General features: G+C 36.1%; 1 protein-coding gene across 1 annotated transcript; it reads right to left on the bottom strand.

Annotated features, from left to right (window-relative positions):
• Positions 1-11,359: 11,359 nt before the first annotated feature.
• On the bottom strand, positions 11,360-11,917 carry LOC145661470 (uncharacterized). Its single transcript, XM_081726782.1, has one exon. It carries the CDS (start codon positions 11,915-11,917, stop codon positions 11,360-11,362), a length of 558 nt encoding a protein of 185 aa, XP_081582908.1.
• Positions 11,918-14,075: the final 2,158 nt, after the last annotated feature.

Here is a 14,075-nt window from a genome sequence, read left to right on the forward strand (position 1 = left end):
TTATATTTTACATGCCATTATGGAGCAGGCCCCATGCAGGAATCAAACAGCTACTCTGAATGACTCCTGAGAGTATATACCTAAATTATGCAAGTTATCACTAATAGAAATAATAATTCTACACAGAAACTTCGTACTCTATGTTAACGAAATGATTTTATAATATATTAGCATTGAAAAACGCCTTCAACGCTAAAACTAAACTTCCAGAGGCAAGCCTTCGGCACCTACCCAACAATTCGTGCAATCCCCAGCGATAATAGCTTTGCTCTTGAAAAGCACAGCCAGTAAACCTAGACGGAAAGGACTCCGAGTGTTTCCAACCTACTATTTTGTTACCGAAAAAAAACCGAAATGTTGAAGTATTGACTTTATGTTATAAGAAACAGAAACCAAAGATAAAGAAAATATATGGTAGAAAACAGGGTAGACCCGGCCTCAGAGCCTCATAATATGCTTCCCCACTGTATATATGGTATTAGGCACATATCCAAGAGAAGTCTATAAGCAATTTATGGATTAAATAGCTTATACTTGATTGTGTAAACTACTTATGAAAATAACGACTCATTTACAGTTTTTCAACATTTAAGCTTGCCAATGTAATGGTAAGAAATTAAACAAACAGACAATACCATTACATTGAAAGTTCTATACCTCGATTATGTGTGAAGAAAGGTGACATTGCACCTCGAATTTGTAGCCTATTTAGAAGGTTCGACTAGCGTTAGAAGTAAATAACTAGCTAGAATAAGTTACTACAGCACCTATAATTTTCGGAAGATTTTATAAATGTCAATATCGCGTGTCATAGATTCTTCTGTATATTCTAATTAGTAATATTTTACCTGTGGTGTGCTAACACACTGAATAATTTCTTGAAGAAATTTAACGCGCCAACACCTAAGTCGCCCTAAGAAAAAAGACTATATGCTAAATTATACACGAATATTAATCTAGCAAGCAGTAGAAAGTATTTTTCATACTACTACTACTACTACTACGACGACGACGACGACGAATACGAATACTACTACCACTACTACTACTACTACTAATAATAATAATAATAATAATAATAATAAGAAGAAGAAGAAGAAGAAGAAGAAGAAGGAGGAGGAGGAGGAGGAGGAGGAGGAGGAGGAGGAGAAAAAGAAGAAAAAGAATCGTTGATTTTGTTTTGACACGCCGTGTTTTTTTTTTTTTTTTTTTATTTTTTTTTTAAGATTAATAACCCAAGATTATGGTTTGAGGTTTAAAGAAATGACAATGAGTCTTTTACGGAGATGGATTCATAGTTGTCGCAATGAGATTTGCATGGGCACACCACCCTAATAAAATAGTTTCTTTTCTCCTCTTCATTTGCCATACATTTTAAAATTATCTCCATGATTATTTAAAATAACATTTTATGTTTCCTAAATCCACTTAAAGCTAGATCAAATGAGCACGTAAGAACGTTATAGTGAGATGAAGAGTGGGCTTTAATTATAATTAATTATAATTATCCCTGTGCTTACCCATACGAAAAGTTCTGGCTACGCCTATGGAAGCCCTTCAAGTTGGTCCATGTCTATCATGCGCCCTTTAGGTCAACGAGGACCCAGGTTCGATTTTCGAAATGAGATTATTGAACGAGAGTGGTTCGGATTCCACATTAAACTGTAGGTCCAAGTCTCATATCGCCTCGCTGCTGAAAAAGGTAAAAAAGGTAAAAAAAAGAAGAAGAAGAAGACTTGAAAGACGGCTTGAAACTTGATGTATTACAACCTCAAAACAACAGAGCTATTTCTGCAAGTTGAAGGAAGTATCAATAAAATTGCATGTCATATTAGAGAAAATTAAAAAAAAAAAAAAAGATACCCCTAGAGGAAACTACCTTTCCTGCCTAATTTTTATATAAGAATTTATTTTACACATTATTCTTGGATTATTGGATTTAAATATTTATTTATGAAATATAAGCAGAATGACCTGATTCGTTTTTGATAAACTGATTCACGTTTGAGAAGATAGTCCAGAAAGGTATCAGTCGCAAGAGTTAACTACTCCTGAATCTTATAAAGTCTTAAGTTTCAAGTTTTGTCTCTTATCATTACTAGGAAGTTAATAATAATAATAATAATAATAATAATAATAATAATAATAATAATAATAATAATAATAATAATAATAATAATAATAATAATAATAATATAAAAATGGCTCGCCGGCGAGTTCGCTCTTATTTGGAACGCATCGTATGTATTCTTTAATAGTAATTTAATATAACTGAATCCAGTTAATAGATTATGTGCGTTCTACTTCGTATTACTTAGTGTACTCTTAAATTAAACTTATTAGTGACATGTAATTATTCTGTTAAAGATTTATCATAGATTTAAAAAAAAATTATCTTAAGACAGAAGGCTGCAATGCTGATGTCAGGAAAAAGAGAAAGTTCATTCAACCATGAAACGCCAGTTGTTGACAGATCTAAAGTGCGATAGTGGCTTGCTGAGTTAGAAACCTGACTATTTATTGAGAGTGTATTTGAAGATCATGGAGATAATGAGACGTCCCGTTCAGGTGCCGTTTACCCACGACGTGTTTTGTTTCGGTCTTGGCTCATTGGGTGCTTGCCACGGGTAAACCGCTGTTTTGCTTAGAGCAACATTACCAAAACACATTTTAATGTTTCCAAGTTTTTGGCACCATTGAATCCGTTTTTAACGCAAACTTTATACACGCTCGTTGTTGCAAAATTAACTCCATTGCAGAAAGCGCAACATGTACCCAAACAGATGTACTTAGCACTGCGTCACTTACATAAATGACAAACTAGGGTGTTAAAATTAGGAGGGAATATCGCTGACAGTTGTGGTAACCCACACAAAAATAAAAGGTCAAATCAGATGACTGAGAGCGTCACGCGGTGATGATTCCGGGAATTTTTGATCAAGGTAGTATTCCTACGATCCCTGCCGGGCACGTCGTTTTCCGTGTCGATTTAGCATTGCGAAGTACTTGGGGCCATATCTGAATTAAGAGACATGAATTCAAGTAGTTCCAAAAGCCAGAACTAGTGACGTAAGAATATAATGCACTGACCATATTAATCAATTTAAATTTATCTAACTGTCATGACGCGTCAGTAGTCATCTGTGGTCTGTAGCACTTAGGTAACAGTCACTTGATCGTTGTTGTGATAATAGAAATTTAGCTGATAGAGCATATTATTCAGAGTTTAATTGAATTCAAGGAATTATGTGTTTTAATGTTTCATACTGAATCCTTGAGACCTCTCATAACTTCCTACATTTAATTTACTTTCGAGAGTAGCCCAAAGAAACAACAAAAGCTTACAGAAATAAAGACTGTAAATTATTTCACGCGGTACTCAATATTGTGTAAGAAGGAAGCGAATTAAGGTGAGAAAAAAGGATAAGTGCTGGGTATAAAAGCATAGAATGGAGTTTAATAGACGCCTTTATATCCGTTGCATGGTAAGTGTTATATTCTGCTATAAATACACTTCCTTCCTTGTGTCCATTGAGGATTCTTTCCTTCGTATCGTATCCTACGAGTACATTGTGTGATCCTTATGTTTAATTTATGGCAAACTGCTGCACACAGCTGTTGGAAGACATGTCGTTGCAACTGACGGAAAATCTAATGTACAATTAATGCAAAGGAAAGAGATTGAGGGGTGAACTCTGGTTACAAGGAAAGGAGGACTTTTCTCTGTTTCTCACTATTTATCCACCCTCCTCTCCTCTCCGAACCTCCTTCTATTCAACAAGGAAAATCCAACTCGTTCTGTTTGATGTTGCCTTTCTGTCAATATTGTACGAGAGGATCTATATTTTGTGTATTATACATTGTACTATTCAGTTTTGCTTCTCTGTAGAATCTGTTTCCAATTTAAGTGTACTATAATCAATTTGCCTACTCTACGGAGAAAATGGCTGATGTGTAAGAAGAGGAATAACAAAAATACACAAAACTACAAACAACATATTGAAATATTTTCAGGCAGTGACGTAGGTACGGCGGAAAAGGAAAATTGGGGACTGGTAACCGAAACGACTTCATGCTCCCAAATGGTATTTGTTCTCGTTATTCAACTAGTTTAATTCTTACAACACATGAAGATTATCTAAATAAGAAAATTATTTTTTAAAAAAGAACAATTTAAACTACACCTATTCACAAAAACAATTAAAACTCATTAATCATTCACTTTGTTCTTTTATTTACTTAACTAGATAAACACAGTTACGAATTGATTACTGTACTATTCCATAGCAATATCTTATTTGTCTACTCCTAGATGGCCATTCCGATGCTTTCAAGTGACATGAATATACTTAAAATATCATTGAAAAATAGTAAATAGGTGAGAATTTAGATAGATAGATCAGCTAGCTACTTTAAGTAAATACGCATACAGTAACACGAAATTGCGTGTTTCAAGGTTATTTATAATCATGAATCTTTCCTCTTTGCTCTGCTCAATTTAAATGTTACTTATATGAAAAGTAAGTACTTCACTTTATGAAAAGTAACCAGAAAGACCAACTATAGCAAGATTTAGCTTTAGTCGTACGTGATCTATATATAAATAATTTGATACTTTTAACATGTAAAATAATATGTAATACATCAATGATCCTTGTTTACGTCAGGGAACTATAATCGGACCGGGTCAGGTCTCCCAACGATCAGAAAGTCGAACTTTCAAAATGGTCAAATCGTCCACAAAAATGTCTGAAACACTCAATTGCCAAAACAATCAATTCGCTCAATAACAGAAACATCCTAGTAGAAGAATCACAGAATCAGGCCCGCAACCAGGCACAGAGTTTTAGGGGGGAGACAAGTCATTAAAATTTCTCTTACAAATAGCTATATGGAGGTGCATTTCGCCAGCCCTGCCCCCCACACCGTTATAACTTCGTACCGGAAGTGGTACAAACAAAAATTTTTGCGGTACATTCCGGCACAAACGTAGCACAAACGATTGGCATAGGTTTTGTTTCGAAATTCCAAGGTGGGGGGCTGCCGTTTCCCCAGCCCCCCCACTTTAAAACTCTTATAACTTCGTACCGGAAGCGGTACAAACGAAAATGCTTGCGGTACATTCCGGCACAAACGATTGGCATAGGTTTTGTTCCGATACTCCAAGGTGAGGGAGGGGGGCAGGCGAAATGCACCTGCTATATGGTATATTTTGTATTAATAATAGCATTTTGTGTTAAGGTCCGGAGGGGCCACGAAAAGTTTAGCCTCCCTCTGGTTGCGGGCCTGTACTGAATTAGACTTCGAAACAGGTTATCATTTTCTGAATCAGTATGATGTCACAAGGCAAGCACAGTTGCATTACATACAACGAAGCGGATTTGTATGCGTTTTCCTTGGGTCTGTGTTTACTGCACATATTTCAAATGTTAAAAACATTCTCATGAACTAAGCTAATCTCCCTGGTAAATAGACTTAAACCGGTATGGACAAGATTTAAAGGATTTTAGAGTTAAAAAGAAATTACGCGCATGCCTAAAAATTGAAAAAAAAAATGCAATCTATATATTGTTTCGTTTTAATATCTTTGGAAAATTAATGCATCAGTTCCCTTAGGTAAGACATTATAAAACCATCATTGTCCTTCATGATTCCATTCCTACAATCTATAGAACATATAATAACCTTGCAGTTGTCGTCCAGCGAAAGTGCTACCACAACTGAAAAGGATCATATGTCGATTGGCATCACTTTTTTTCGAAACAATCCGAAATACCTAGTTCAATAAAGAACATAAAATTAAAAATAATCACCTATAATTTGAATAAGATATATACTAAATAGCAGATGGTAGAATAAAGTACGTTTAAAAGAGCGTGTAAATGAAAAAATGAATTCAAATATTTCTGATTGTTTAACATGCAAAACTTTGAAGTGTATCAAGCTGATGTGAACCGGAAGCTAAAAATGAAATGTAATTAAAGCGTAACCAATATTTGTATTCAAGTATCAATATTTATCCATTATACGAGATACAAAGCGCGATTTGCTTCTTAAGTTTCTAAAAAAATAATACTTTGTTGTTCCCTTATACAGTTATTTATAATCATGATTGGCATTAATCTCACAACAGTCATTTAAGAAATGGTGTAATAAAGTTTTGACTTATACTTTGAGTTCAAATTAGCGGGGGATAGAAAATGGTATCCTAGCTAATTATTATTATTATTATTATTATTATTATTATTATTATTATTATTATTATTATTATTTTTGGCCGTACATTAAAATTGCTGGGAATAGTTTCGACCCATACAAGAGCCAACATAGTCAGTAGCACGCTTTCTCTGTTTTTCTTACATTGGTTTCTCCAAAGTCGTCGTGTAAATACGCACAACGATTTTATGAACAACTGAGCCACATTGTAGCAAAGCTGAACTAGAAAATAATGCCATAAAACACCAAGGTCAAGCTCTGGAAGCCCAGTTAGTAGATGCACGCCGCCTCAACTACCCTACTGCTATTCTTAAAGAATATTTAATCACATAGAATAGAGTACCAAAAGGAAGAGGAAACGATTTTTTTTTCTAAAAGCAAAACTTTTGTAGGTGAAGATATTTTGAAAGAGATTTAAAATGTTGCTGGCTAAGAAGAAAATACTTGACATAATGATACAGATCATTATATAAAAAAATGTACTCACACAAGAAAATTTATGAATAAACACATTACCTCTCATAGAATTATTGCATGTTCTTTTCTAACACGTTACAAATAGAAACGTATACTATATACTATATATATATACACTACAGAGGGATGAGAGTTTATATATTATTGGTACGGAGAAACATTGAATTCAGAGTAACATCAGAGGAGCGTTTCAAAATGAACACATTTAATCACATGTGATCTTAAGCATGCACAACTATTTTGTGCTTTGTTTATGAGAATAACACGCGCAATTTTAATTCAATGCATACATTGACAAGATGGGCAATATGTGTGTTAAATTCCTCAAATGGAAAAATACAAGATACGTCTTGATGCTTTCCAATATACATAGAGCTATATCATCTGATGTATCCCTGAAATTCAATGGAAGTCATCTCGAAGACAAATCGAGACGTAGTAGTTGGCTACAATACATGTGCGTAGGCAAAGCTGGTGTGGACAGAAGTACCCAATAAGAAGTTTACTATAATTTCAACAAGAACCAAGTGAAGTGCTGGAGTGACTCTTTTTCCATTTTGGGGGCCGCGGTGGCTCAGTGGTAGAGCGTTCACCTCTGGCGCATGGGGTCCGGGTTCAAATCCTGCTCCCGCCAAATGAACTTTGTGGTGGACAAACACCGTGTGCGTGGATTTTCTCGGGGTTCTGCCGTTTCCTCCCACTTTCTTCATTCCACCATTTCATTAATTTCTCATAATCACCGTCTTCTTTAGCCTAACCGGCATAAACGTGGGACGTAAAACTAAAAAAAAAAATTCTTTTTCCATTTTCTGATCTTTTCACCAACAAGTGACTTCATTCTATGAGCAGGTATCCGAGAGTTTTATCACCATAACCTAATAGAGAGAGACTGTTGAATTTTATGTCTTATCTTATGACTTTTCTACATGGTCTCCGTACAGAATAACATATTTCTCCCACCCTTTTATGGGAATGTCACAGGTTATCATTGTAAAACTCTGCAGATTGAATGGAAAACCATTGTTCCACCTCCGCTATGATGTATATATTGCCATGGATAATGACAACGGTAAAATAGATTCTCCATGTGTAGGAACAAGTGTCTTGGTATAGTCCGCAGCAAAAACCCTGCAACATGATCATGTAAGTTTATTGTGAAACGACGAAGTCTTTTGCTCCAAAATAAGTGTGCAGGAGAGGACGCCGAGGTTTCTCCTGGCGTGATTCGTGCCACTTAGACGTTACGTTGATTCCTTGTACTGTTAGGCGTAGTTTCACAATAAACTTACATGCTTATGTTGCAGGATTTTTGCTGCGGACTGTACAAGCTCAGGAGAATAAGGCGAGTGCGGCAGTATGTCAAAGTTACATCTAGTAGTTTCCACTGACGTTGCTTGAGATGAGCGGATGTATTGTATGCAATGATCCATTTCTTGAGCGTTACGAGACGTTTTGGCTTAACAGTATCTTGTATCTTCCTTAAGAATGAGCAGTAGTATGTATCAGTGACAGTACCACCTTTCTGAAGGTAATCTATCCTTATAGACTAATCCCACGAGAGAGAGAGAGAAAAAAAAGCATGATGTTACCGCCAGACTCTTACTTCTTTGCCTTTTTGGAGGGAGGTAAGGAGGAGTGCTTTCATTTCTTGATTATCTGTTTTGTCTGAGGATTACATAAATAGATCCACCTGTCGCCCATAACACAATGTAAGAAATGTGAACTTGCTGACTTAGCTCGAGAAAGTATGTTTTTTTTTTAAATAATAAATTACATTCGCTGATTACGAAAAAAAAAACAGAAATGTTCAATCAAATTCAGATTTTTCTGAACAGAATATGCAACATCTACCAATTAACTTGTATTTCATATTATAAGCAATATATTGTAATTCATAAAAAACAATGTAGCAACTTTCACGCAACTTGGAAACGACTCCAGTACAGTACAGGAGAATAGCCCAAATTTAACATGTACGTCTTTAGCATTCCATTAACGCAAACGTGGATACACAATCTAAATTTTAAATCGTAGAGTGCCACTGATACTTACATCCTACAAGTGTTCTGTAAGCTGATGCTCGAGGTAGTTTTACACTTTCGTACTGAGTAAGTAGCATCATAACAAAAGTCAATGAATCTACCATTATCACTAAATAGGAAAGAAAATATGTATCGCTTTCACTTGTTTCTTCCTAGATATAAACACAGGAAGAATTGTGTATATAATTCTCCGTACGAATGTGTAAGTAAGATATAAGTTTGAGGGAAAAATCCTGTTATCAAACAGCTACAAAAGCAGGTTGTCGAAGTCGAAGAGAGAAAGTATATATGTGTGTATATATATATTCCATCCGAAAACTTCAACCAACCGGAAGAATACGTCATCCCTTACTGGCTGTCCGATACATGGAACAGATGTCGTCTCAAGCGGAATGCTTCACAAGAGTAGGAGGTCAAGAGGGGTCAACTCTTCAACTACCGGTTTGCCGAATAGGAGATAAGGAGTTCTAGTTCTTTTTAGTTTCTTTCAATTTTTTTACAAAGAAAAAAATAAAGAATAAGAAACGGGGAAAGGGAGAGAAAGAGAAATTGAACGACGTTCAGAAATCTCGCTTCACTTGATCTGAGCTTAAGTCTCATTTTCTAAGTTTTCTGCTACCGCTTTCTAACTCTTTCATCACTTCGCTTTTTGTCAGCTTTTTCTTGTTCCCAAACCTAAGCTATTTCAACTCAATCTAAACTTTTCTCAGCCAGTAACTAATAACAAACCATTGATTTACAAAAATTTATAAAGATAAATGTAGAAGAAGCTTTAGTATAATAATAATAAAGCTCACCTCTATCTAAAGCACAATATTATCGAAACGTGACTGGAATTCTGACGTGACGGTACAACACATAATTGAAAGAATTCGAGGACTGAAGTATCTACATGTCATAATAGTTTCTCCTCATAGACTTAACTAAAGTAATTATAGTTAAGATATAGATAAATATAGATAAAAGCAAATAACTGCGAGTTTTAGTAATTAGCAAGGGCGCCCATGTTGTGGTTTCCAAGGGGGGGGGGTCAAATAGAAGCGATATTTCAAATATAGTTTCAAAGTTTGCTGTAACTAATATAAAAATTCTATTGGGTTTCGATATTCCCAAGTACAATTTCCTATAGGGGGCGCGAGCGCCCCACTTTGCTCCCCCTGATGGGCGCCCTTGATAATTAGGATTTCAATTAGAAATAAAACTCAAACATTTAAATTTTGAATGGCACAGCAAACTTAAATAAAAGGTTTGGTAGAGTTTCTAGATATTATTAGGAATGTGTTTATGCTATTTTGTGTAAAAATTCTGTTGTGTGAAAAAGGTACATTACCTTAAGATGATGACTGAATTCCATGTTCAAATCGATGGTATTTAGTCAAGCGACGTCCGTAGTTCTGTTCTTCACAGAATTAATTCTGTCCTTCCATCCCAAGAAGACACTGCAGTCCAGTTTTGTTTCTCGCACCTTTTTCCGGGTTCCGCCCCCTCATCACCATATTGCTCCAAATATGGCAATCGACGACCAACAAAACACCTCCCATAACTTCACATGATGTTTGACGTCACACACGACGTCTAGGCAGGTTGTCCACCTCCGAGGCGATGTCCTCGTGAACTTGTCAAAACTCAACTCGGCAAATATTCGATGTCGAAGCAGGGAGCGGAAAACAAACCTCTGAGTCTCCAACGATAATACAGAAGATACAAACCTCAGTAATATTCCCAATGCTGGCTGAAGTGCGAGTCGAACCCAGGGCCCATATACTCAACATTATATTACTTTTTGGTGGGATCCCAGATAGATAGAGGATCAGAGATAAGGGCAAAGTTGGGCAAAGAATGTAGTTGATGAACAGGCAAGAACCTTACCGAAAAGTTTGTCGAGTGCTCGTAGGCCTGTCTCTTGGTTTGTTCTTTTATCGCAGAAGCATAAACATCGGAAGACTGTATTTCTTTTGTTCGGGGAAAGAATATTTTGAGCCAATACCAAACAAGATGAATTAAATCCAAATAGTAAACAAATAAATAAATATTAGTAGAAATTCATTTCAATGCGTTAAAACCATATACGTTATATATGAGTATTAGTCATTTATGGTTTTTCACTTCTTATATGGAATTTATTCCTAATTAAAGATGTATCTCCTCCTTTCCTTCTCTCTTCAAAGTCTCTCTTGAAGTCTGTTATTTTTGGTTTCAAAAATGATCACCACAAAGAAAGACAAAACGAAAGTAATGGTTATTTTTTCAACACATCCGGGCAAAATTGCAATGATAAATTACTATGTATTTTGCAAATAATAATATTCTTCATATATATTGCTTTTGTTTTAGAAACTTTCACATATGTACAGGATGGTCTGGAATCGGGCGTACAACCTTTAGTTTCAACAGTATATTGTTAGTTATGGTGGAATGTCTGTACACAGTTACCTTGAAGTTTTAAGTCATAAACATCGGTATGATCACCATCCATGTCGTAACACAGCTGAATTCGTCGCCAAGTTCTTGTAGATGTTTTGCGGAGATACTGCGGACACAAGGGTGAAGGTGTGTTTTACAGCTGTTGGTAATTCCTGCGTTGTGTGATATGGAGTGTTTCTTACTTGTTACTTTATGAAACTTCACAGAGCATTGTCTGATGTCGTCAGATCCTGACTTCTTGGAGGCCAGGCAAAGGGAGCTGGTGAAGATGTACAAAATCTTCCAATCCAGCGGTCTAGGTAATTGCACACGTGAATCGCGAAGTGTGCTGGTGCTCCATCCTGCCTTATCACAATAGTGTCTTTGATACCAATTTCTTCCAGTTGAGGCACCAACCACTCATTAAGCATCTCCCGGTAAGAATGTCCATTAACATTGTCTTCGAAGAAGTAAGGCCCAAAAGTGTGTGTTGCATTCATTCCAGTCCACACCATCACTTGTGGTGGGTTTCTCTCAATCTCTTTGTAAAACCTTGGGTTTTCCTTACACCACATTACAACTTTCCGAGAACACATACTCCGGTAGATAGCACACTCGTCTGTGAAGAGAACTGCACCACGGGATCGTTTGGAAGGGAACGCGTTAAGGAGAGTTCTGCATGCATCTTTCCGCGCTTCCATATCGGCGTCACTCAGTTCATTCACATGCATTGTACGGTAAACTCTCAAGTTTAGGTCCTCTTTCATGTGCCTCATCATGGTGGTCCGAGGAATACCAAGCTCCAAAGACCTTTTACGTGCTGATTTGAAAGCGACTGCTGCACTGATGATTCCGGTTCACGGCACGTTTCCACCGTTTTATCGGTCGACCGCCTCGGGGAAGGTCTTTCACACTGCCCGTAGCAAATACACGTTTTTCACACATCAACATTGTTGCTTTTCTTGGCGGATTAATACCAAAGCGGTCTGTAAATTTCGCTTTTAACAGTTTCCATGGTGTCACCTCTGTAACGCCTTTCATGAAGCAAACCGCAACAAACTACTCTTTGTTCAATGCTATATGGACTTTGATCACACACTGTTGATTACTCCAACTTCACTGCAAATAACTGTTACCAAGCAGAAAACAAATGAACATGGCTAGCAATGTTACCAGACAATGCCAATCAATGTTACCAAACAAATGTGGGTAAAACCTAAAACCGTCAGAAAACATAAATTAGGGGCACACCCACTTCCGGACCACGTTGTAGTTATCATTTGCGAATTCTCAATTTTCATCAAACGGCAGCCTCTTGATTTAATGCCAAATTCATCTGTTACTGAGAGCTTGATTGCAGATAACAGAATCAAAATCACAATTTAGATATACACACAAAACTGAAATTAAATTATGCATGTGCATTCTAACGTTGTATGGTGAAATAATACACAATAGAAACAGCCATAGCATAATTTTTCTAACTCTCGATCTGTTTCTATTATTCATAGTTTCAGTTTTGTTTTATGAACTGCTGAATACATGTTATATTTTTATGTTTTGTATGTATGTTATATTTTTAATGAGATGAAGTTCAAACATTACATTTCATTTATAGATATGAAATTTCAAGTTTTCAGTTAAATAAAGGTATTAAAATGCTGCAGCCATGAAAAATTGAAATGAAACCTAGATTTGTAGCTGAATTAATTAAATTTCTGTTTACCTTTGAACAAACATTTAAAACATAATTTACAATATTTCTTCTGTAACTTAAAAATATACTCTACGGCGTCGGATGGTCTGTCAATCTCACTTATATTTTACGGGGGAAGCGCCGAATACTCTCGCCCCGGGCGCTAATTTTCTACGGTACGGCACGGCACTCCAACAAAACTTCTGGAAGCACGTTTGAAAGGACTTAGGATGCCATTTAATTCACTTGATGGGCTCAAGAGATTTCTGCATACAGGCGAATCACATAGCTGCAATGGAAATACTTTATGATTGGGAAATATTTTATCTATTATTCTTTACTTGACCTTTGTCACGAACAAGGAGAAATCAAGTTAGTCGCCTAGAGGACAATCGAGAACAATGTTATTGGACACTTTCGCCCAACAGTTGAAGTCGTTACGGGAATATTTTTCCAGGTGTTTGATTTTGATACAATTTTGCATCACAACAATCACAATCATACGAAAATTATAACAATTATTCAACAATATTATAATACAACATACTTACGCCCAGTGGCGGATCTAGCCCCAGTTTTTTGAGCAACGAAAATAATTTAAGCTTTACTTATATATTTTTGAAAGTTTATAGTAAACTCATGATATACCTATCATATTCTGGGTTCTAGTTGGCCCCTCCAGTTTTTTTCTTCTAGACCCGCCTCTGGTGACGTCATTTTAGGATTTTCTTGGAGAGGGAGGTAAGTCTCTGTGATATGAGTGAAGAATAAAGATTTTAATTACTATATCAAAATATAACCAATTATTTACTATTTGAATATATTAAAGTAATTAACAAGTTAAAAACATTTGAAGTAGAGGACCACTTGAGTCAAGAAATGTCCCAACTTCAGAGACACATACATATGTTTGTCAATTGAGTTGTGTTGAGTTGGTTTTTTTGATTTTAACGTCCCGCTCAGCAGCAAGGCAATATGCAATGTGGACTTACTGATTAACATGGACTCCGAACCACTTAAGCTCCCGCCGGGAATCGAACCCAGGTCTTCCGCGTCAAAGGCGCGTACGCTAACTGCTTAGCAACGAAAGAGCTCACATGTTTGTTATAGTTTTGCTATGTATCTGTTTCGCGTCGGAGGGACAACAAAGCAATTAATAAAATAAACCACAAAACAGCACTTGTAAACAATAATTATCAATGTTATAACGCTTTTCTGTTCATCCATAAAATAATACTCTG

The sequence above is a fragment of the Thermobia domestica genome, chromosome 10 (genome assembly GCF_964235325.1).
Source record: "Thermobia domestica chromosome 10, izTheDome1.hap1.1, whole genome shotgun sequence".
Lineage (NCBI taxonomy): Eukaryota > Metazoa > Arthropoda > Insecta > Zygentoma > Lepismatidae > Thermobia > Thermobia domestica.